The 24,814-nt window shown below is 39.8% G+C and overlaps 1 protein-coding gene across 5 annotated transcripts in view; it reads left to right on the top strand.

Moving 5' to 3' along the window:
• The first annotated feature begins 1,760 nt into the window (after positions 1 to 1,760).
• The window catches only part of MTO1 (mitochondrial tRNA translation optimization 1), a 29,732-nt gene continuing 6,678 nt past the window's right edge, over positions 1,761 to 24,814 (top strand). For 4 of the 5 annotated variants that reach the window (XR_011974362.1, XR_011974361.1, XM_072642601.1 and 1 more), the window contains exons 1-9: positions 1,761 to 2,084; positions 4,549 to 4,748; positions 6,079 to 6,196; positions 8,826 to 9,115; positions 9,619 to 9,731; positions 11,954 to 12,144; positions 12,957 to 13,087; positions 17,109 to 17,313; positions 17,400 to 17,571. Coding sequence is in view for 3 of the 5 variants with exons in the window: in XM_072642601.1 (XP_072498702.1) it covers positions 1,877 to 2,084; positions 4,549 to 4,748; positions 6,079 to 6,196; positions 8,826 to 9,115; positions 9,619 to 9,731; positions 11,954 to 12,144; positions 12,957 to 13,087; positions 17,109 to 17,313; positions 17,400 to 17,571 (1,628 nt within the window). In the remaining 2 variants the exon portion in view is untranslated. Of the gene's footprint in view, positions 2,186 to 4,548; positions 4,749 to 6,078; positions 6,197 to 8,825; positions 9,116 to 9,618; positions 9,732 to 11,953; positions 12,145 to 12,956; positions 13,088 to 17,108; positions 17,314 to 17,399; positions 17,572 to 24,814 lie in introns of all 5 variants that reach the window. The other variant, XM_072642602.1, reaches the window with a different exon arrangement.

Consider the following 24,814-nt stretch of genomic DNA (forward strand, 5'->3'; position numbering starts at 1 on the left):
ACAAAGGACCAGTGGGAGTCCAGACAGAAGACTGGAGCTGATCATCTGAGGTGGTTCTTGTCTGGGATTAGCTCTAGAGTACTGGAGAACCTGGGACATAAGCCTGAAGCCTGAGTCCCTAAGTGGCTGATATAGGGCACCTAGAGTGAGGAAACCACAGGCAGTCAGTCTGGATGGTGCTGATATTGGGGAAAGCAAAAGGCACAGGTAAGCAGATTGAATCCCAGGAAACCCCAGAAGCAAGACAGAGGCCTGGGCTGTAGGCCTCTTTTTCTTTGTACAATTTTGTAAAATCCATTTTTATTTGGATTTAAAAGCTTCAAATGAACAAAACTCATAGTACATACATATTAGAAGAGTGATTACTGCTTTAAACCCTTTCAATACAGCAGTAAGGATTAACTAACCATGAGTTAACTATGTCTGAAAAGGTTTAAGCTGAAGTCATGAATGTTAATTTTGAAATTTTACACAAGTTTTTCTTTTTTCCTTGAAAAGGAGTGTGTGTGTGTGTGTGTGTGTGTGTGTGTGTGTGTGTGTGTGTGTGTAGGAAATGTAAGTAATGGCTTTCAACCAGTTGACTGAAAAGAGACTATTTTAGTCCATTTTCTCACTTGACAAACAAACCCAATTTTAGTCCACACATACTTGCACTTCAAAAATATTACAATGATATTTAGACCAACATATTTTCAACAGCCATAAAAACCAGTTTCTAAAAGCCACAGGAAAAAAATATGTGAATATTTTATCAATCACTTGACTTAGAAATTTTTTGTTAGTTATGAAATTCTAATCTAGACTTCAAATCCTGTCTCCTAAATGTTTACTGACATTCTCCACAGAAACACATGATTCTAAAATAAATTCACAGTTAAAAAAACCTTTGCCTGGGCCCCCAAGTAAGTTTCCACTTCCCAGAAACCCCAATTCTGCACAAGGCTGACCTTCCAGGGGAAGTTGAACCGAAGCTTGGGGAAATGAAGCTGCCTGGCTCCCAGGAGATGGTCCAGCAGAATGGGAGCGCTTTGGGGGCAGGGACGGCCTCCTGTTTGTCTCTGTGCCCCCAGCCCTGGCAGAGTACGTGGCAGCTAGGAGGCCTTCATTAAACGCTCCCACTGACTGACAGGACTGTCGTTTGTCCGCTCTCTGGAGGAGGACCAGGACTTGAGGAAGGTGACCCCATGACCCGAAAGTGAACCGGGGTTAAATGAGGGAGGGCTGTGACAAAAACAGGAGTCAACTGGGCCGAGTGCCATCGAGGGCAGCCTGGAAAGGCCAGGGAGGACAGTGGAACATCTCTGGAGAGGATTTAGACGTTTAGATACTAAGTACGCACGCACGCGCACACAGAACTAAAGATCACACAGACCACGCCGGGGGCCCAGGGCTGCGGAAAGGGCAAACACCGCACTCTTCACGCGGACTGCGGGGTTAAGGGCAGGGGGCCCCTCGGACAACCCGCTGCACTCCTTTTCAGAATATAGGGGATTTTTCCCTTTGCTTCCTTTTGTAGTTCAAAATTGAAGGAAACGCTCCATTTCGGTTTAAGATTAGTAATAATTAAATTTTTTTTACACAAGGTTTTCTAACTACCGATGCCCTGGCTTAGACGGGGACGGGCGAGGGGGGGGAAGAGCGTGAAGAAATCACGTGGGAATTGGCGCAGAGGCTCATGGTTATGCCCGCCTCCTCTTTTCATGGCGTAAAGGGCTATTGGAGGCGTGCTGGGGCGGGTTCACGGCGCTCGACAGCCTCGCGTGCTGCGTCGTGACGTCAACCAAGATGGCGGCCCCCTGCAGCCGCCGGCCGCTACACGGTAGCCGGTGAATGAGGCCCGGTTCCCGGCAGCGGCGGCCTCTGCCCGGCTCTCACCATGCTCCCCTTCGGCCGCTGGGGTCGCCGGCTAGCGGCTCGCTTCAGCAGACAGCCCCCGCTGCTGTCCCGCTCTTGCGGAGATCGCGCGGTGCCGCACTACGACGTGGTGGTTATCGGCGGTGGGCATGCGGGGACGGAGGCGGCGGCGGCCGCGGCTCGCTGCGGCTCCCGGACTCTGCTCCTTACGCACCGCGTGGATACGATCGGTGAGGGCTGGCGCCGCGGGGGCCGAGATGGAGGGGCCCCGAGTGCGCCTGCGCGCTCCGCTCCCCTCGGTCTCCTCCAGCCTCCCTCGGTTTCCGAGAGGGTGGGTACGAGGGGGGCGCCGCAGGAAGTTGGGTCAGTTACTGAAGTAGCCTTCTTGCGGAGTAAACGCCCTCGTTTGTACCTCCGGAGGGAAAGGGACGGGAATGGGCCACTCTCTGTTTCATCCTGAGCTAGTGTCTTAGCCTTTCCGGACTCAGTTTCCCCTTGTGTAAAATGACAGGGTTGGATGAGATGACCTTTGCAGCCTTTAAATTGGGGCTTCTTTACCATTTTTGTGTGCTGGACCCATTAGCTGTCCGGTAAAGCCTTTGGACCCCTTTTCGGAATGTTTTTAAGCACAGAAAATAATTCCACGGAGTGACCAAGTAAATCTGTAATATCGAAAATACCGTTTTCAGAATTCTTTTTTGCAAACGAGTTCAAACCTCCCGAGGTCAGAGCCCGTGTCAGTGACCCTCAGGAAAGAGTGGGGTGCCTCCCCCTTTCCCCTCTCTGTGCACATGGTTGTCTTCAGTACACATTTGAATTTTGTGAAGTCTTTCTCGAGGTGTAAAACAGTCATAGCCACATTTTATTTCTTTGTCCGAGTTAGGATAGGAGTGTCACTTGCAAACAGGCTTGGATGTCCTAAGAGAAAGCAGCCAAAGTGAAGAAAAACCCTATGAATCTCTGTGACTCTCTGCAGGTATCCAAAGATCAGCTGGTCATTTGCCCAGTCGTGCTGTGACATCATCACTACTTGGGACTGAACATTCAGTTAGAAATTTTGGTCCAGCAGGCTTCATCTTAGATCAGTATTCTGATGTGGCTCCAGAACAGCTAAGAATGCCTTGGACTGCTTAAGGAACAGGACTGATTGTCTTCCTCTATCCTGCCCTGCTCTAGCTACGTTTGAAGTGATGTATTCACTTCACGAAGAATCCGGGGAGCTTCCAGAGGAAGGCAGTCAGGTTATGGAAGCTTCTTGAGTGCATGTCACATGAGAAACTAGAGTCAGTGATAAAACTCCAAGATAAAAGTGGAAGGAGGCAGGGAGATGGGAAAGGGCTAGAAGTGTTCATATATTTGAAAGCTAGATTGGACTTGTTCTGTCTGACCAGAGTAGAGCCCTGAGCAGTGAGCACATTGCAAAGAGAGGGTCTGAGGCTTCTAAGTCAAGGGTAAAAATGCCTAACAATTAAAGCTGTCCAAAAGTTGAATGAGCTGCCTTGCTAAGTAGAGGGTCCCTCTTTGGAGATCTTCAGGCAGAGGCTAAAAAGGAATACTTGTTAGGTTTATCTAGAGTAGGTATTCTTTTTTCAGTATGGGTTAAGTTGAATGGAAGTTAACATGTAGTAGTGGATGGAGCTTTAAAAAGAATTGAGTCTCCCCCTCTTGCTGTCCCAGGGTTTGTTTTTTTTGATGTATGCATTCCCTCCACTACTCACTTACCCCCTGGCTTGCCCACCGTTGCTGTGTGTAGTAGCTATTTAATACCCAGGCATTGCCACCAGTAATCCGAGAGACCAGAATCAGAAGTTGTCTCAGTTTTCACTGAGAAAATCATCATAGCAGATGTCATATGAGTCTTCTGGACGGGGCAGGCTGGTCCAGCTATGTTGACGTATGAGAAAGAGAAATAAGAGGGTTGGAAGACAACGGAACACAAGGAGGTTCATAGTCAAACAGACCAAATCCCAGACATTTGATGTGCTTCATGAGCCACCTGAAAGTCTTAGATGGAACACCATTTGAATATCTTTCAGCAGAATGTCTTCCTCGTGATTACACTAATTATTTTGTGAATTATCAATGCAGTTATTCTTTCTTCCTTCTTTTGATCTCAGGTATACCTTGATTGCATTAGATTAATTTGAGAAGTTGTATAAATAACTGGAATTGTTACAATATAATTATATATGAGTTTAGGTTGCAATAAGTAGAAAGAACTTTGGACCTGGATCCAAATCCCACCTCTGAAATTTAACACTTGTATTACTTGAGGCAAGTCACTTGATCTCCCAGTGCCTCAGTTTCCTTACCTGTAAAGTAGAGGGAGGTGAATTAGATGGCCTTTTGAGGTTCCTTTCAGTTCTAAATTTGTCAGTTTTGATAATCACCAGAATCTTAAGAGTTGTTAAGAAGTCATTATTAATGACCACTCTGGAAAGTTTACTGCTTATTACAAGAAAGGGTTGGGAGAGGAAGTTGGAGAGGAAATCTGGGAATTAGCAACGTTTAAAAAAAAGGGAAGGAACATCAATAAACAAAAACCACAAGAAAAGATAGTTTGGCTAAATATAAAGCATAGTGCTTGTTTATTTAGTTTTTAGTATGTTGTTGACCTGGCTTTCATTTTCATCTCATGGTGATGATTACAAGGTAATCGTTTTTATGTTTTGTTTTGGTGTGCTCTTTCTTCAGGTCAGATGTCGTGCAATCCCTCCTTTGGAGGGATTGGGAAAGGGCATTTAATGAGGGAGGTGGATGCCCTGGATGGTCTGTGTTCTCGGATCTGTGATCAGTCTGGTATACATTATAAAGTACTGAACCGGAGTAAGGGCCCAGCTGTCTGGGGTCTCAGAGCTCAAATTGATAGGAAACTTTATAAGCAGAAGATGCAGGTAAGAATTAAGTGCATCTGTCACTTCCTGGATGCCCTTGCTCTCCTCGGAGTGTTTGTGATATTCCCCTCTCTTGGTTCTTGTCTTAGCTGTTTCACAACCCCCCAGTCTCCTCTCATGGTGCACCATCTCTATCATGCCCCCTAGCTGTGGGTGTATCTCAGGACTCTGGCCTGGGCCCTCTTCTGTTCTCGTAATTTCTCATGTAGTACTCTCATCGTTGGCTTGTAGTTTTAAGTATCATCTCCATCAGGATGGCTCCTAAATCAGTCTATCCAGTCCTAGTTTCTCTTCCAAGTTCCAGTGATCTATCTCCAACTGCCTCTTGGATATTTCAAACTGGATGTCCCTTAGGCTTCCCAAATTCAATGTTTGTAAAAAAAAACTGAACTCATCATCTTTCCTTTCAACCCTTCTCTACCTTTCCTTCCCCCATCCTTCCCATCAGCTGGGTTCATGTAATCCTTAATTCCTGACTCTCCTTCACCCCACATATCTAGACAGTTGCTAAATCTTAAGGTTTCTACCTCCACAATATCTATTACATCCATCCTCTTCTCTCTACTCATATGGCCATCTTCATAGTTCAGACCCCTAGCGCCTCTTACTGGACTTTTGGATTAGCTTTCTAATAAATCTCTCTGCCTCAAGTCTCCCCCTTCTCCAAATCTCCAATCTTGCATCAGTCTGTTAAAGTGATTTTTCTGAAGTTCAGTGTATTGTAAGGGAGTTGACTGGAGTGTCACTTCCCTACTCAATAAACTAGAAGCCACTCATTACCTCAAGGATAAAGTATTTATATACTCCTTTGGTTTAGTTTGTGAAGCCCTTTACTACCTGCCCCCAACCAATCTTTCCAACGTTTTTACACATTACTCCCCTTCCTGCACTTTATTGTCTAGCCAAACTGACCTCATGGTTCCTTTTGCACATTCCTCTGCCTTTCTACTGCCTGTCCTTTATGCCTAGAGTATGCTTCAGCATCTCCTCTGCCTTATAGAATCCCTTATTCCTCAAAAATATGCTCAAGTAACACTTTCTACATGAATCCTTTCCTATTTTATGCAGAGCAATTAGTGGCCCTTCCTCCCTCTCCCCCCACAAAACTCCACAGATTTACCTTATATTTATTTCTTATTTATGTACATGTTGTCACCGTAAGGGCAGAAGCAGTTTCATTTTTGTCTTTGTAACCTTAGTGCTCAGCATATAGTAGGTTGACTAATGAATGCTTATTGATTAATAAAAGATAAATGAAACTGTGGGGCTCATTAATTGGTGGGGAAACAGTATGACTAAAATTTGTCAATGATTTCTTCTCTGTTGGTAGGAGGAAATCTTGACCACACCTCTGTTAACTGTTCGAGAGACTGCTGTGGAAGATCTTCTTCTTATGGAACCAGACTCAGGCCACCCAGGAAAATGTCGTGTCAGTGGTGTTGTGTTAGGTATATATTAGATATAGGATAGTATCTATTTTTAAAACTTGAGTTTTTGTGGTTATTTGTTGTTTTTTGTTTGTTTGTTGTTTCTTTTTAAAGAAAAGTTGGATTATTTTGATTAGCTCCATTTGGCACAGGACTCCTTTGGCAGTCTGGTAAAGCCTGTGGACCCTTTCTCAGAATAATGTTTTTAAATAATTTAAGCAAATGTTAAATTTTAGTTAGCTGTTAGTGAAAATAAAGATGTGATTTTTTTTTTCCCATCTGAGTTCTCAGACCCCCCTGAAATTTTTCCACGGAATTCTTGGGTATCTGTGTGTGATATGGTTTGTCCTTCGTTTTTGAAGAGGACATCAGGAAGATGATGCCATGACTTGCAACTGAATTGGATTTAAGTGAAGGAGGGCTATGGAAAGTCATCAACTTCACTGTCTCCTCCAGAGCCATCTGGGTCCAGTGGCCAGATACAGATCAGGATAACTGGCGATAACCCAGGATGCAGTGGGAGACCTTGGCCTTTTTAAGCTAAGGTCTTTCGAGTTCTCACTTTGACTCTGACTGTTTAAGAAGTGTGCCAAGGGATGGTCCCTTTAATTTAAAAAACAAAAATCAAACTGGGAGAGGAAGACCCCCAGGGTTTCTGGCCAAAAGAGAAACAATTATTCATATTCACTCTGAGCCATTAGGGCCCAAACAATAACCCTGAAGTGGTCCTTTGGTAGGGACCTATTTTTGGCCAGTCAGAGCCCAAGTGAACTGCATTTAAGATAGACCTGCACAACTTGGCTGTAGGTAGGGGCCAAAATTAAAATAAGCAAAACTTCTTCAGGCTGAAGGTAGGTTTTTAGCAACTCACTTTTCAAATAAAGGTATGATCAATGATTAAACTATTTTGCAAATAAACCATATTTTTAAAAGGGAAATTTCCATTAATATTAATTAATTACACTTATTAAGATTTTTGTTTATCATGAAATCACATTAATATTTTAAAAATTACTTTGCTAAGCAGTATACTTGTTAATAAATTTTTCGGGTTTTCTTACTGTTTATACTTAGTAACAACCAAAAACACATAAAAAAGGTATGACTTGTTCCTCTCAGACTAGAGACAGACTGACATGGTTGATTGCCGAAGGTCATGTGACAGACAGGAGAGGGTGTGAAGTAGCAGCCCACCTGCCAAGTTACATGACAGGCACAATAGTAATTACGGGAAGTTGGGTTAAGCACGGCAGGGACAAAGCACTTATTACATCTTTAGTTTCTTTTACATCCTCTACATTTTTCACAGACCACCCAAAGTCCTCTGGTGAATGGTCCACAGGCCTTATGTTGTACAGGCCTGGTTTAAGGCATGGTCTTTCAGAAAGAAATCTAGCCAGAATATCCCAAGATATCTAGGTAGGTTTCTGCCTTCAAAATTTACCATCCTTTGGGCAGAGCACCCTCAGGTAAGGGTGTGATACCCCATGTGGAGAGAGGAGAAGATAGAGAAGAGGGGCTGAGTTGCCCAACTGGAACTGGCTAGTTGAGTCCCCAGTGGGTCAGCTCCTACTACTCGCAGGTTGTAGGTTTGTCCTTTGTTCTCAAAGAGGATCATGACCTCAGAAAGATGATGCCATGACTTGCAAGTGAATTGGATTTAAATGAGGGAGCATTATGCAAAGTTACCAGCTTCACTTTCTCCTTCAGAGCCATCTGCTTCCAGAATATAGATTGGGACAATTGGAAATGGCCCAGTGGGTATCTATATAGACAGAAAGGTTGAAACCCCCTCCAAGCAAGCTTGGACTTGTTGACAAAGGAAACTCCATCTTACAAATTCAGTACCTATCTCAGATTTCTAGAAATTGAAGTTCTTTAAAAGCTTTTCACTAGTCAAATTGATGCAATTTAGGGGTACAGGGACTCCAATACTATCAAGGTACAGGAGGGAGTCATCTGGAAAGAATTCGAGAACTCAGACAGTCTTCCAGTCAAGTGTCAAAAAGTTTATTGTAAAACTAATATGACAGTCAGAAGTTCTTAGGGAACTTGCAACCTAACATGAGTGATGCTAAAACTTATTTAGGAAAGGCACAGTGAATTGAGTGGCAAGTATGCTAATTGGGGGGGGGGGGGCAGGTTTAGGATCAAGGAGTAGTCAGTTCCTTAAGGAATATACAGTTTTTGTACCTTGGGTGCAGGCATCATTCACTACTGGCATGGGCTGGGGAGTGGGGTAGAGGCTTCTAAAGGGTCTCTATGTCTGTACATCTATGTCTGTAACAAGAAAGCCTTGGGAGTTGATATCTGTAGCTTGACCTCTGGATTGTATACAGTAACTGTGGGAGTCAATACATGATAGTTCTGGTGGTACAAGATAATCCTGTTCATGCAAGAGAAATTCTACAGAAATTAGCTTGTTCTTGTTAACAGAGAGATAGTTTGCCTCACTGAGGCCCACTCATGAGTTATTGCCAGAAAACAGGAGCTTTGGGCTGGGAAGAGATGTGGTCCTAGGACTGGGATCTGAGCAGTCCATCAAAATGGCATAAAATAGTGGTCACCATCCAGTTTGGTAATGACTGGAACAAAGACAGTTGATTTTGTTTTGTTTTGTTTTTTCCCTTTTTTTTTTTTAATCATCCAGAGGATGGAAGCAAAGTGTATGCTGAGAGTGTTATCCTTACTACTGGCACATTTCTTAGAGGAATGATTCTAATTGGATTGGAAACGTATCCAGCAGGGCGTCTAGGAGATCAGCCTTCTATTGGCTTGGCACAGACTCTGGAGAAGTTGGGGTTTGTTATGGGGAGGTTGAAGACAGGGACTCCACCCCGCATTGCCAAAGATTCTATTAATTTTAGCAGTTTGAATAAACAGATGCCTGACAACCCATCTGTACCATTCAGCTTTCTCAGTGAAGCAGTCTGGCTTAGGGTAAGAATTTTCAAAGCTATGATAGTAATTGGAATGTATTAGAAACTTTTTGTAGAAGTCTTGGTAGTTAAAACACTAAAGGAAAACTTTTTTGTTGACTGATACTTGTTTAATATCAATACAGATTTCTAGATCCTCTTGTTTTACATACAACCAACAAATCTTAAAGGATTTATTTAGAAAAAATTAGCCATACACTTCTTAAAATCCTATTAATTTCCCATAGCTTTCCTCATCATTTCAATTTTTTAAAATTATGTTGTACACTTAGGAGTTGAAAATTTATAAATGAAGGTTGTAGTTTCTGATCATGATTCCAAATATTATGTGACTTTGGATAAGCCACTTTCTCTTTAAAATAAAAGGAATTATGAAGTTAATGCTTTCATCATATATTTTAATACCAATAAAAAGCTTTCATAAACCATCTCATAATTCATGATTTGATTAAAGAGAACTAAAATTCACAGTAACTTTGTAACAAATCTGTTGGGTTTTTGTAGCCAGAAGAACAGCTTCCATGTTACTTAACATATACCAACTCAAGAGTCGAACAGATCGTTAAGGAGAACATTCATCTTAATCCTCATGTGAAGGAAACTACCAAAGGACCCCGGTAAGGATGAACTGTTTGGAGAATGTACTGAATAATGTTTTGTTTTGTTTTTAAATACAGCACCTTAGAGTTGAAAGGGACCACCCTCAACAGCCATGCTGTTGGGCCATTCTCAAAAAGAATCCCCTCTTCAACACACCCATCAAGTGGTCACCTGGCTCCTACTTGAAGATCTCCCTGCTCAAAAAGCTGTCCATTCCACTGTCAGGAATAATGGTTAGGAAGTTTATCTGGACAAGCTTAATTTGTGTTTTTGTAACTTACTGGTTCTGCCCTCTAGAGCCAAAGAGAACAATTCTAATTCCTCTTCCAGTCATTCAGCAAGTATTTTATTAAGTATCTGCTATGTGCCAGGAACTGTGCTAAGTGCTAGGAGATTTTTTTAAAAAACTAAAGGCAGTCCTTGCCCTCAAGGAACTCAAAGTCTATCAGGGAAGACAACAAGCAAACAAAATATGTACAAACAAGCTATATACAGGATAAATAGGAAATAATTAAAAGAGGAGAGGCACCAGATTTAAGAGGGGTTGGAAAAAGCTTCTTATAGAAGATGACCTTTTAGTTGGAACTTGAGGTAAGTCAGAAGGAGAGAGATTCCAGGCATGAGGATAAAATGTCCTGAGCTTGGAGATGGAGTATCTCATTCACGGAACATCAAGGAGGCCAGTGTCACTGGAATCCAATGGGGAATAAGTTGTAAGAAAGTTAATGAGGGGATGGAAGGGGGCTCAGCAGGGAGGCTGGAGGGAGGTTATAAAGGGCTTTGAATGCCAAACAGAATTTTGTATTTGATCCTGGAGATGATAGGGAGTCCATTAAGTAGAGGAAATGACATGATTGGACCATGTCTGCCACATGATAACCCTCTAAGTACTTAAAATGCATATCTTTGTGCTGTCCATCCCAGCTCTCAAATCTTCTCTTTTCCAAGATAAAAACTCCTAGTTCTTTCAACTGGTCCTAATATGGCCTAGAGTTGAGGCCCCTCACTATCCTGAGTATCTTCCAATTTATCAGTGTAGTACCTATAACTGGACAGAGTATCACAAATATGTTCTAATAAGGGCAGAGTACAGTTGGATTATCTCCTTATTCCTGGAAGTTATGCCTGTCATTAGCTAATGTTTTCTTTTTGACTGCACTATTACATTGTTAAATTATATTTAGCTTTCATTGTACTAAAACTTTCAGATGTTTTTGAAACAAATTGCTATCAGGCCAATTCTATATTGTACTTGTGAAGGCAATTTTTTAAAACCAAGTATAATGTTGAATTTATTATATATATTTAAAAGAAAAGCAAGATGTACATAATAGACAGCTGTAGTTTGATGTATGTCCTCTTTTATGTTCTTCTAAGTATATATTTTATTTAAGGTTAAATAAAATCCTTTGCATCATCTTTTAAAATTTAGCCTAACAAGTTCGCCCGGGGTGGGGAACCTGCAGCCTTGAGGCCACATGTGGCCCTCTAGGTTCTCAAATGCAGTCCTTTGACTGGATCCAAACTTCACACAACAAATCCCCTCAATAAAAGTATTTTTCCTGTAAAACCTGGACTCAGTCAAAAGGCTGCTCCCAAGGACAGAGGTTAAGAGATTTTCTCGGGATCACACAGCTGGTATCTGAACAGAATTTAAACTCATGTCTTCCTGACTCCAAATGTGGTACTCTATCCACTGAGCCTCCTATGTGCCCTCATATCTTTTTGGAGCCTGGCTTTGTCATCCATTTTTAATCTCCCCTCCCAGAATTGTGTAATCTCAATATTTGATAAGCTTGCCTTTATCTAAGTCACTATTAAAAATGTTAACATAGCACAGGATCAAGACCAAAGACCAATGTTTTGGAGACATTTTGTGGAAAATTCCTTCCAAGTTGAATACTCTTTGAATTCAGCCATTCATCCACTTCTGAATCTATATGCTGTTGTCTAGTTTCTCCATTTTTTCCAAAAGATTACCTGAGAGATTTGTCAAGTGCTTTGCTAAAATCTAGGTAAACTATGTCTTTACCGCATTCCTCTCTTTAGTAGGTTAGAGAGGTTAGTAACCCTCTCTAAAAAATGGAATAAAGTTGGTCTAGCCTGACCTATTCTAAATTAAGCTTTTTAGTGCTTTTTCCATTTTCTAGTTGTTCAGTTCCCAAGTTATTGAACCTTCTTTTGATGTTATTGCTAAACTTGGTTTTTCCTTCATTTGTTTCAAATTTTCTATTAACAGATACTGTCCTTCAATTGAATCAAAGGTTTTACGTTTTCCAAACCGTACACATCAAATTTGGTTGGAACCAGAAGGAATGAATTCTGATCTCATCTATCCACAAGGACTTTCTATGACACTACCACCTAATGTTCAAGAACAACTGATCACATCTATCAGAGGCTTGGAGAAAGCTAGGATTGTACAGCCAGGTAACAGGTTATATTTGTCCTTCCAAGCAAGTTTAGCCCTACTTTACCTGATAGTAAATCAGTCAGTAACATTTATTAAGCCTCCATTATCTGCCATAGGCACTGGGGATTCATAAGTGTTAAGAATGAAACAATTCTTATTCTCAAAGAGTTTAAATACAAGTATATGCAGAAAAAAACATAAAATAAATAAAGGTCATTTAGGAGGGCAAGATACAAGCAGTGGAGTGTTAGGCTGGGGATCAGAGAAGGCTTTATGAAGAAGATAATATTTAAGTTACGTCTTGAATGAAAAGAGGGGTCTTATGAGAAGCAAATGAATTCCAGCCATACGGAACAGCCATTGTTCCCACAGACAGAAGATAAGAGCATGTGAGAGGATCAGAAAATGGGAGTGATGTACAATGAGGCTTGAAGTTTAGGTTAGCGCAAGGTTTGAATAGCCTTAAAATCTAAATCAAGGAGTTCATATCTTATTCTAGAGGTAAGAGGGAGCCAGTGGAATTTACTAAGTAAGGGAATGACATGGAAGAAAATCATTTTGGCAACAGCATATAGGATGGCCTGGAGCAGGAGAGCCTTGTGGCAGAAAGAGCAGTTAAGAGGCTGTTAGAATGCATTAGGCAAGAGATGATGAAAGTTTGAACTAAGGAGAAGAGGTCATAGTTTACATCACTGCTTATAGTCTAGGAATAAAAAACGTAAACATCAAACTATGTCCATGAAAGTACTCTGTTTTGTTTATTGAATGAATTATAAAAATATTCCTTATGCCATTTCTACCTTATCCTTTTTGTTTATTCTTTGAATAGGTTATGGTGTTCAGTATGATTATTTGGACCCCCGTCAGATCACTCCTTCTCTTGAGACTTATTTGGTTCAGCGGCTTTTCTTTGCTGGACAAATAAATGGTACCACTGGTTATGAAGAAGCAGCCGCCCAAGTAAGTGGCTCTATATGGAATGTAATGGGATAGCATTTGTAGGATCATAGATTTGTAGTTGAAAGGAACCTTAGAAGAAATCACATCCAGCCTCCCTCATTTTAGGTTGATCTTGCCTAGGATCACACACAGTGGTGGGGTTTGAACTCAAGTCCTTATTCATTAAGGGCTTACAGTGTTTGTAGCATTAAGCCATGCTTTAGGAATTACAAATAGAAAAGGAAGTAAAGTAGTACCTGCTCTCTAGTAGTTCATATTCTAATTGGGGAGAAAACACATACAAGAGAGTTGAGCTGTAGGTCAGTTGGAAAGACCAAAAGTGGTGGTCCTTAAAGTGTAAGGACAGATGACAAAGCCCAGAAATCTTTAGGTTATAATGACAGATCAGATGGCAGTACCTGGGGGCTATTAAATAATAATTGGAAATGGAATATTTATTCATTGTATTGCTAGCTTGGGGGAGTTACAAGGGCAGTTACTGTCTATTTTATTGTTACATGAAAAAGTTGAAAAAAATCTTTCAAGCCAGGTCCGTGTATTTTCATAGTGACTTTACTGCAAAGGGAGAACATGGCAAAAAGTATGTTGGGAAATATGGTTCAGATTTAATAAAGGAACAATAGCAAAAGCTTGTAAGTGACTCAAAAGACAGAGCATCATATATTCCAAGTAAGACCCTGATAGACATAGGGATTTTGAGTGAGCCCAAGAGCCCCAGGAATAACATACTCCCCCCACCAACCACTAGGCCATGGGTTCTGCTTCTAGCCTAGCCTTTGCAGCCATCATCCAAGGAATGAATGAACCCTTGTGGATTCATTGTGGTACCTGCTTTTACAGATGTTGCAACCGCCACTTCTGTAGCTACTGAAAATCCAGAAAAGAAATTTTTTACTACCAAAGTCTTTAGTATTACCACATAATTAAACATGATAAACAGATATAGTTTTATCAGTAGAAATAACATTAAAGAGGATGTATTGCCATCTTCTTTTCTGCTGTGCCATAAGAGGACAAAGATGCTTTTATTTCTGATTTGCAGATGAAATTATTTATATGCATGTTGTCTTCACCCTATTACATTATGAATATTATGTAATATTATAATGAATACTACATAATATTATGATATGAACTGCTTTAGAATAGAGACTGTCTTGCTTTTCTCTCTGTATCCTCAATGCTTAGCACAAGGCTTTTCACACGGTAAATATTTGATAAATGTTTTTTTCTTTCATTCATTCATACTAAGAAGCCTCATGTCTATATGTCATGAATACTTTATTAAGAGGTTTGGAAGGATGTAACGAACATCAGACTATCACATAGAAAATTAAATTGATTCACATTTTAACAAGAAGAAAACAACTAATATTGATGTGCAGTCATTTCTGAATTGGCTGTCTGTATACAGCAAACTAATGATTAGTTGCAAATAGAAATGAAAATCAACTAAATCAGAAGAAAGAACACATAAAGAAGATAACACTAAAATAACAGTTCCAACCTGACCTAATCAAATGAGTAACTGTCATTAAGAAAGTTGGAAATGGAAAAAAGTAAAGATATTGTCTTTACTACTTCCTGCAGAATTTTAACTGATATAAAATAGATGCCACAGCAAAGAGTTCAAAAGATTTCTGGAACTAAGCTGACCACAAATATTTGATCTCATTGCCAGAAGTGGTAACCAAAAAAAATACTATTTTTAGAGTAGAAACATGTTAATAAATTATTAGAGAGGAAGATGTTGGGAGAATATGAGCAGCATTGCCTTTTAAAATCAAAGACAGTGGAAACAAAAGTAAGTCTGTATGAAGTCTGACATTAGACCTAAGTGAGTTGATCACAGAATATTTATAGATACAAGCTAGAGGAGGATATTGAGAAGACAGAAATTGGAACAGATTTATCAGACTTTGTAATCTATTTTCCACATCATAGTCACATCCAGGGGGCAGGACAAAGTCATGACCATCCTTGACTTGAATGTTCGCTGGCAGAGAGCAGGAGACTGTTGGAAGCCTGGGAAAGATGAAGCAGCACGTAAGTGTAAAGGGAAGAATGGCTGTTTTCCTTCCTGCTGCTCTTTCATGATACCCTCACCCTGTCTGCACGTGAGTTTTTCAGAAGAGAACTAGAAAACTGAATTTGCTAAAGGAGAGTAAGACTCATGACCCTGAAATTCCTGTTCTTATCAAAAGTTTCTCATCAAGTCCTGAAGGAAGTTCCCCTCCACTGAAAAAAACCCTGCCAAGAAGAAAAAATCTGCTGTCTGATCCCAGAACAGTTCTAAAGCAAAAGAAGAAAGCTCCTGAAAAGAAAGAAGAACCAAATGCTCTGATTCCTTCATTACAGCTTTTTCTGGGACATCAAGCACTTCAGATTCAGTATGAATGAGGCATAAACGTACTTGCTGCACCCCTTCAAAACAGGAGACAACTAGGTTCCTGTTGGAGTTTGTGAAGAACTGGGATCTTAGGAGAGAGGGGCTAGACTAGACAGGATTCAGAGAAACTGGAAAAACTTGTGTGAACTGAAGCAGACCAAAGCGAGCAGAACCAGAGCATTATACAATGTGACTACAACATTATAAAGAAAAACTTAACTCTGATCAATGCAAAGACTGATCATCACCCCACAAAACTGGTGATGTATGATAATGCTTCCTACCTTTTGGCAGAAGGTTGATGGACTAGAGATCTAGAACTAGACATACATTTTAAAATAAAGCTATGGATTTGTTTTTTATGACTATACTTTGTGGTTAAAAGGGAGAAATTTTATTTGTGAGGAAGGGAGAAGAGAGTTTGGAAAAAAGGGAATAGCAAATATGCTAAAAAAAGAAAAAAAGTGTCAGCGAATCCTTAAAAAAAAACAACAGAAAAAAAAACAGATGAAAAGTCAGAAGAGGATACACACGCAGAAAAGTGTTGATTATCCCATATTTGAAATATACAAAAAGAGCTAAACTGCATGTAATGGGTATTCATAGTTTCTGTTCTTCTGTGTATAGGGAGATGTTTTTCTTTGCCAAGTTCATAATAATAAAAAGTTATTTTTAAACAAGTAAGATATCTCAAAGAGGGGAATATAACCAAAAGAATAGAAAAAGTTCACAGAAAATAGTATTAAAAAAGTGATCAATAGTATACCAATAATTACAAATTCCTATTTTCTTATCATTATAGAAACAGTCTATACATGTGCTCATAGTGTCCTTGATTAAAATATGAGATGGCACTAGTTTACTGATGTTTTCTACAGCAGACCACACCTGCGTAGTCAATAGTTGCCTGAAAGGTGTATAAAATGGAGGATCCTGACTGTTTTTATTGTTTGTTAGTACAAAAAGCTTTCAACTAGGTAGAGCAAAGTTCATCCTTAAAGATTCTTGTCCAAAAAAGAGTTTCATGTATTTGTGAATATCCCTTCATAGCAACCACCACAGAAATAACTGATTACTCTATCAAGTAAGTCATAAAACAGGGAGACATGTTCCACAAGGGTGTTTGCTGCTATCATGGAGTATGTAAAGCTTAGAATCCATCTGGAAGAAGGGGTCCCTATAGATGCTAAGGTCCTTTAGATGTTTTGTATGTAAATGAGGAAACTGACACTCAAGTAAATGAAATGACTTGCCCTTATTCACACACGTTTGAGAGTCATATAGTGTGAGAGGCAAAATTTTAACCCCATTTCCTGATTTCAGATTCTTACACTCTATCCATTATGTCACACTGCCCCTTACAGCATTGCCCTTCTGAAGTGGAGAAGAGAAATAATGCGTTTATCCTTTCTAATTATCTAAAATCATGTTCTTTGGCTAATATGGAAATGTTAGCCATTCTCAGTTACAAAGCATGGGCCATAATTTTTTAGCTTCACTTAAGTCCATTGGCCTGTTTCATGGTATTTTCGTACACTAATAGGTTGTGATCCTCTTTAAATAAGACACATCTGTATTAACTTCATAATTATCCTTACAACTTTTCAGGTTTTTGGTTTTGGTTTTTTGTAGGGTATAATAGCTGGCATCAATGCCAGTCTTCGGGTCAGTGACAAACCTCCATTTATCATTAGTCGCACAGAGGGCTATATCGGGGTCTTGATTGATGACCTTACCACACTGGGCACCAGTGAACCATATCGAATGTTTACTAGTCGAGTGGAGTTTCGTGTGTCTCTCCGACCTGATAATGCTGATAGCAGACTTACTTTCCGAGGTAATTATATCTTCTCCCTGTGACTTTTGTACTTGACATAACTGGCTTTTAAAAACTTATCTTGCTCCTCTGTTCTCTTACCCCAGGATACAAGGAGGCTGGTTGTGTATCTCAGCAGCGGTACAGTCGAGCTTCTTTGATGAAGTCTTCTTTGGAAGAAGGAATTTCAATGCTGAAATCTCTCCAATTTTCTGGCTACAAATGGAAAAAGTTGATTCCAGAAGCCCCAGTCAGCATTATTAAAAGTGAACCTCAAAGGTAAGAGTTTGAGTAAATCTTTCTTATTTTTGACAGTATTCAAAATAATAATTATTTTTACTAGCTTCTATCCCTTCTTAGCTGGAGAGGAAATAGAATATATAAAGAGACCTATTTTAGAAAAAGAATTGAACAGGCCATAAATGAGCTTGCTAAGAAAAACGCACCAGGATCAGACAAATTTAAAATGAATTCTGTCAGACATTTAAAGACCAACTAATTCCAATATTAAATAAATTATTTGGAATAATAGCCCAAGAAAGGGTCCTACCAAACTTCTTTTATGAAACAAATAGGATGCTGATACTTAAGCCAGGAAGAATAAAAACAGAGAAAGAAAATTATAGACCAATTTCATTAATGAATATGAATGCAAAAATCCTAAATAAAATACTACCTAGGAGATTACAACGGTGTATTACAAAGATTATATGTTATGAGCAAACAGAATTTATATCAGGAATGCAGGGATGGTTTTTCATAAGGAAAACTTTTAACATACTTGATTATATCAACAATAAAAGTAACAAAAATCAAAAGATTATATCAATAGATGCAGAAAAAGTTTTCATTAAAGTACAGCACTCATTTCTATAAAGCTTTCATCCCTTCTTGGTCACCACACCCATGACCTCTCTCCCCACCACACATTTTTTTGTCTTAGTTTGTCTTTTAAATGTTTATGAAATGCCCTAGGAATTGAGGACTTCACTCTGTTTAATGAATGTATCAGTAAAGAGTATGAAATAAAGAATTCCCAAATATGCTGACTACCCATTTTTTTTGCTTTACATTCTTGTCTTTATTTTTTAAATTATTTTTTCCATTTACATGTAAAGACAATTTTTAACATTCATTTTAAAAAATTTTTAGTTCCAAATTCTGTTCCTCTCTCCCTCCCTATAATGATGAGCTATTTGATACAGGTTATACACATACAGTCATGCAAAACATATCTCCGTGTTAGTCATGTTTGAAAGAAGAAACAGACACCCTCCCCCCAAAAAGCGTAAAAAAACAAAGTGGAAAGTAGTGTATGTCAGTCTTCACTCATGCTCCATTCTGTAGGTGGATAGCATTTTCTTCATAACACCTTTGGAATTGTCTTAGATCACTGTATTTCTGAGAATAGCCAAGTCATTCACAGTTGATCATCATACAGTATTGCTGTTACTATGTACAGTGTTCTAGTTCTGCTCACTTCACTTTGCATCAGTTCATGTAAGTCTTCCCAGGTTTATCAGAAATCATCCTGCTCGTCATTCTTATAGCACAGTAGTATTCCATTACAACCAAATACTACAACTTGTTCATTCAACCTGCAGTTGATGAACATCCTCTCAATTTCCAATTCTTTGCTACCACAAAAAAGAGCTATTATAAATATTTTTGTACTAATAGGTACTTTTTTTTTTTTTAATCTCTTTGGGATACACACCTAGTAGTGGTATTGCTGGATCAAAGGGTGTGCCCAGTTTTGTCATCTTTTGGACATGGTTCAAATTGCTCTCTGGAATGGTTAGAATAGTTCACAACTCCATCAGCAGTGCATGTGTTCTAACTTTCCCACATGCACTCCCACATTTATCATTTTCCTTTTCTGTCATATTAATCAATCCAATAAGTAGTACCTTAGAGTTATTTTAATTTGTGTTTCTCTAATCAATAATGACTTAGAGCACTTTTTCATATGACTATAGATTGTTTTAATTTCTTCATCTGAAAACTGTCTGTTCATATCCTTTGACCATTTATCAGTTATATTCTTGTAAATTTGAGTCAGTTCTTTATATATTTGAGAAATGAGGCCTTTATCAGAGACACTTGCTGTAAAAATTGTTTCCCAGCTTTCTGCTTTCCTTCTAATTTTGGTTGCATTGGTTTTGTTTGTGCAAAATCTTTTTAATTAATATAATCAAAATTGTCTACTTTGCATTTCATAATATTCTCTGTCTCTTGTTTGGTCATAAATTCTTCCCTTCTCCACAGATATGACAGGTAAACTTTTCTTTGCTCCTCTGATTTGTTTATGGTATTGCCCTTTACATCTAAATCATGTACCTATTTTGATGGTGCAAGATGTTGATCTATACCTAATTTTTGCCACACTGTTTTCCAGTTTTCCCAAGAAGTTTTTGTCAAATAGTGAGTTCTTGTCCCTAAAGCTTGGGTCTTTGGGTTTATCAAACACTAGTTACTATGTTCAGTTACTGCTATGTCTTGTGTGCCTAATCTGTTCCATTCCACTGATCCACTACTCTGTTTCTTTGGCAGTACCACTTTGTTTTCATGATTACCACTTTATAATGCAGTCTGACATCCGGCACAGCTTGGCTACCTTTCTTTACTTTTTTTTTCATTAATTCCCTTGATATTCTTGACCTTTTGTACTTCCAGAAGAATTTTGTTATTAATTTTTCTAATTCTATAAAATAATTTTTGGTAAGTTTGGCTGATGTGGCACAAATAAGTAAATTAATTTAGGTGAAATTACCCATTTTTAATATTTATAAATAATAATGATAACTGGCTTGTATGTAGTACTTTAAAGTTCACAGAGCTTGAAAATAGCTTATCTGAACCTTGCCAAAAAAACCGTAAGGTGGGTGTTTCTATTTTACAAATGAGGAAACCGAGATTCAAAGAGATTAAATGACTCGTGATCACACAGTTCAATAAGTAGTAGAGGCAGGATTTTAATCACGGTCTTACATTTCTAAATACAGCATTCTGTTTTTTCATGTTGCCTCTTTATAATCTTTAAACAGTTTCTGGAACATAACATGTCTATTAATCTGTCTCTCTCATTACCTCCTTCTCTCTTCCACACTGAAAAAGTTTTCTATAAATAGGAAGAACAAATCCCTCAATACACAGTTACATAGTCCAGCAAAACAAATTCCCATATTAACCATATCCAAAAATGTGTATCTCTTGCTGCATTTTAAGGAAATTTTTATCTTTGTTCTTTTGGAACTTTGATTTATCATGTTGTTGGCTTGAGGTCATATCTACCCATTCTGCACTGGACCTTCTTTTGTTCTTTCTGTACTATTTCACTTCATGATCTTATCATCTCTCATGGAGTAAAATATCTGTCAGTTTTACCTTTGTAACATCTCCCATCCACCCTTTCTCCCCTCTGACACTACTACCACAGGTGCAGATACTCATCACTTTGTGCCTGGACTATTGCAATAACCTTTTAGTTAATCTCCCTGCTTCAGGCCTCTCCCCACTCCAGTCCATCCTCCACTCAGCTGACAAATTGTCTTCCTAAAATACAAGTTTGACCATATCACCTTCCATTCAGTAAGTTCCAGTGGCTCCCTTTTACTTTTTTTTTTTTTAATTTCACTTTTAACATTCATTTTCACAGAATTTTTGGGCTCTAAATTTTCTCCCCCCTTGTCCCCTCCCCCCACCCCAAAACACCGAGCATTCTAATTGCCCCCATCTCCACTCCGCTCTCTTCTCCATCATTCCTCTCTGCCCTTGTCTCCATCCTCTCCTCTGTCCTGTTAGGCCAAATAACTTTCTATACCCCTTTACCAGTATTTCTTATTTCCTAGCAGCAAGAACAGTACTTGACAGTTATTCCTAAAACTTTGAGTTGCAACTTCTTTTCCTCCCTCCCTCCCCTCCCCCTCCCTTTGGAAGGCAAGCAATTCAATATAGGCCATATCTGTGTAGTTTTGCAAATGACTTCCGTAATAGTCGTGTTATATAAGACTAACTATATTTCCCTCCATCCTATCCTGCTTCCAATTACTTCTATTCTCTCTTTTGATCCTGTCCCTCCCTGTGAGTGTCGACCTCAAATTGTACCCTCCTCCCCATGCCCTCCCTTCCATCATCCCCTCCACCCTGCTTATCCCCTTATCCCCCATTTTCCTGTATGGTAAGATAGGTTTTCATACCAAAATGAGTGTGCATTTTATTCCTTCCTTTAGTGGAATGTGATGAGAGTAAGCTTCATGTTTTTCTCTCACCTCCCCTCTTTTTCCCCAAACTAAAAAAAAAATCTTTTGCTTGCCTCTTTTAGAGAGATGATTTGCCCCATTCCATTTCTCCCTTTCTCCTCCCATATATTTCTCTCTCACTGCTTGATTTCATTTTTTTTTTTTTAAGATATGATCCCATCCTATTCAATTCACTCTGCGCACTCTGTCTCTATGAGTGTGTGCATGTGCATGTGTGTGTGTGTGTAATCCCACCAAGTACCCAGATACTGAATAGTTTCAAGAGTTACTAATATTGTCTTTCCATGTAGGGATGTAAACAGTTCAACTTTTATAAGTCCCTTATGACTTCTCTTTGCTGTTTACCTTTTCATGCTTCTCTTCATTCTTGTGTTTGAAAGTCAAATTTTCTTTTCAGCTCTGGTCTTTTCATCAAGAATGCTTGAAAGTCCTCTATTTCATTGAAAGACCATTTTTTCCCCTGAAGTATTATACTCAGTTTTGCTGGGTAGGTGATTCTTGGTTTTAGTCCTAGTTCCTTTGACTTCTGGAATATCCTATTCCATGCCCTTCGATCCCTTAATGTAGAAGCTGCTAGATCTTGTGTTATCCTGATTGTATTTCCACAGTACTTGAATTGTTTCTTTCTAGCTGCTTGCAATATTTTCTCCTTGACCTGGGAATTCTGGAATTTGGCCACAATATTCCTAGGAGTTTCTCTTTTTGGATCTTTTTCAGGTGGTGATTGGTGGATTTTTTCAATATTTATTTTGCCTTCTGGTTCTAGAATATCAGGGCAGTTTTCCTTGATAATTTCATGAAAGATGATGTCTAGGCTCTTTTTTTGATCATCGCTTTCAGGTAGTCCCATAATTTTTAAATTGTCTCTCCTGGATCTATTTTCCAGGTCAGTTGTTTTTCCAATGAGATATTTCACATTATCTTCCATTTTTTCATTCTTTTGGTTTTGTTTTGTGATTTCTTGGTTTCTCATAAAGTCATTAGCCTCCATCTGTTCCATTCTAATTTTGAAATAACTATTTTCTTCAGTGAGCTTTTGAATCTCCTTTTCCATTTGGCTAATTCTCCTTTTGAAAGCATTCTTCTCCTCATTAGCTTTTTGAACCTCCTTTGCCAATTGAGTTAGCCTATTTTTCAGGGTGTTATTTTCTTCCGCATTTTTTTGGGTCTCCTTTAGCAGGGTGCTGATTTGTTGTTCATACTTTGCTTGCAAGTCTTTTATTGCTCTTCCCAGTTTTTCCTCCACCTCTCTATCATGATTTTGAAAATTGTTTGGGCTCTTTAAGACCTTTTCCCAGAACTGATCCCATTGAGTGGGCTGGGCTTTAGAAGCACTGACTTCCGTGTCTTCCCTGATGGTGAGCACCGCTCTTCCTCATCAGAAGGGAGGGGAGGAGAAGCCTGCTCACCAAGAAAGTAACCCTCAATAGTCTTGGTTTTTTTCCCTTTTCTGGGCATTTTCCCAGCCAGTGACTTGAGCTCTGAATATTCTCCTCACACCCACCTCGCCTCCTGATCCTCCCAGCCAGCGCTTGGGGTCTGAGACTCAAATGCTGCTTCCCAGCCTCAGGGCTTTGGGCGGGGGCGGGGCTGCTATTCAGTGTGAGATTAAGTTCAGGTGCTCAGGTGGGGGCAGGGCCACCTCACGGGCTCAGTTCCCTCAGGGGGTTTATGCAGAGACCTTCAACATTGGATCTGGGCTCCTGCCTGCTTGGGGAGCCCCGGTCTGCTCCCGCCTCCGCTGTTGCCTTCCAAGGGGGCCTGAGTATGGGGGCACCCCACTCCCCTCTCGACCCACCAAAGAGACCTTCTCACCGAGCCCCGGTCTGCTCCCGCCTCCGCTGTTGCCTTCCGAGGGGGCCTGAGTATGGGGGCACCCCACTCCCCTCTCGACCCACCAAAGAGACCTTCTCACCGACCCCCGTCACCTGTGGGTGGAGGGACCCACGCGGCCGCTGGAGATCCTGTCCCTGAAGCCCACTGGGATCTGTTCCTCTCGTTGCCTGGGCCGGTGCAGGGCTGGGCTGGGCTCCACGTCCGCCGCGCGATGGACCTTTTGCAAGAGGTTTGCAGGTCCCTCTGGAACAGAAATCTTATCCGCTCCACTATTATGTGGCTTCTCCTGCTCCCGAATTTATTGGCAGCTCTTTACTACAGATATTTCATGGGCTGTGGGTTCGGAGCTAGTGTATTTGTGTGTTTCTACTCCGCCATCTTGGCTCCGCCCCCCAGTGGCTCCCTTTTATCCCCAGGATCAAATATTTAATTCTCTTTTTGGGATTCAAAACCCCTTATAGCTTAACCACCTTATATCCTTCAAGTTTTACCCATTACGCACACCCATGCACTCTGCAATGCAGTGAAGCTGACCTCTCTGCCATTCCTTAGACAACACATTCCATCTCTATACTTAAGTCATTTTCAGTGTCTGCCCCCTTTACCCTGGAGTTCTCTCTCTCTCATCACCTTGGCCTTCTGGTTTTCCTGATTTCCTTCAAGTCCTATTTAAAATCCTATGAGAAATCTTTCCTAATCCTCCTTAATGCTAGTGACTTTCCTTTTGTTGATTATCTCTAATTTATCCTATATCTAGCTTGCTTATACATAGTTGTTTTTGTGTTTTCTCCCTCATTAAAGTGTTGGCTCCTTGAGAGAAGGGACTTTTTTGTTTTTCTTTGGTTCCCAACGCTTCACCCAGGGCCTGGCCCATAGCAGGAACCTGATAAATGTTTGTTGACTGAATGATTTCAGTTGTTTTTCTTTATAATATTTTTATCACATAATTTTGTTTAAAATTTTTATTTTTAATTTATGGAATAAAGCAAGCATTTCTGTAACAGTATAATAAAAAGGTGATTGCACATGAAACTTAAAATCTATTATGTACAGCTTGCTATTCCTTTTTAAATAAAAAAGTTATGTAATTTTTTTTCTTTCCTTCCACCTCCCCTCACCCTCAGTGGCTACTGTTAGACACAAACGTGTGTATATATGTATGTATGTATGTACAGATAGATATAGATATGGTTCTGTAAAATCCTTCTGGACATCTGTCAGTTCTTTCTCTGGATACAGGTGGCATCCTCCTTCATAGGCACTTTGTAGTCAGTTTGGATATTTATGATAATCAAAATGACATACTTAGTTGCTTGAAACAATATTGCTGTGTCTTGTTACCTTTCTGCTTATTTTGCTCTTCATTATTTCATGCAAGTCTGTCCATGTTTTCCTAGCATCACTGAGCTCAACATTTCTTATGG

This window comes from Notamacropus eugenii, chromosome 2 (assembly GCF_028372415.1).
Source record: "Notamacropus eugenii isolate mMacEug1 chromosome 2, mMacEug1.pri_v2, whole genome shotgun sequence".
Lineage (NCBI taxonomy): Eukaryota > Metazoa > Chordata > Mammalia > Diprotodontia > Macropodidae > Notamacropus > Notamacropus eugenii.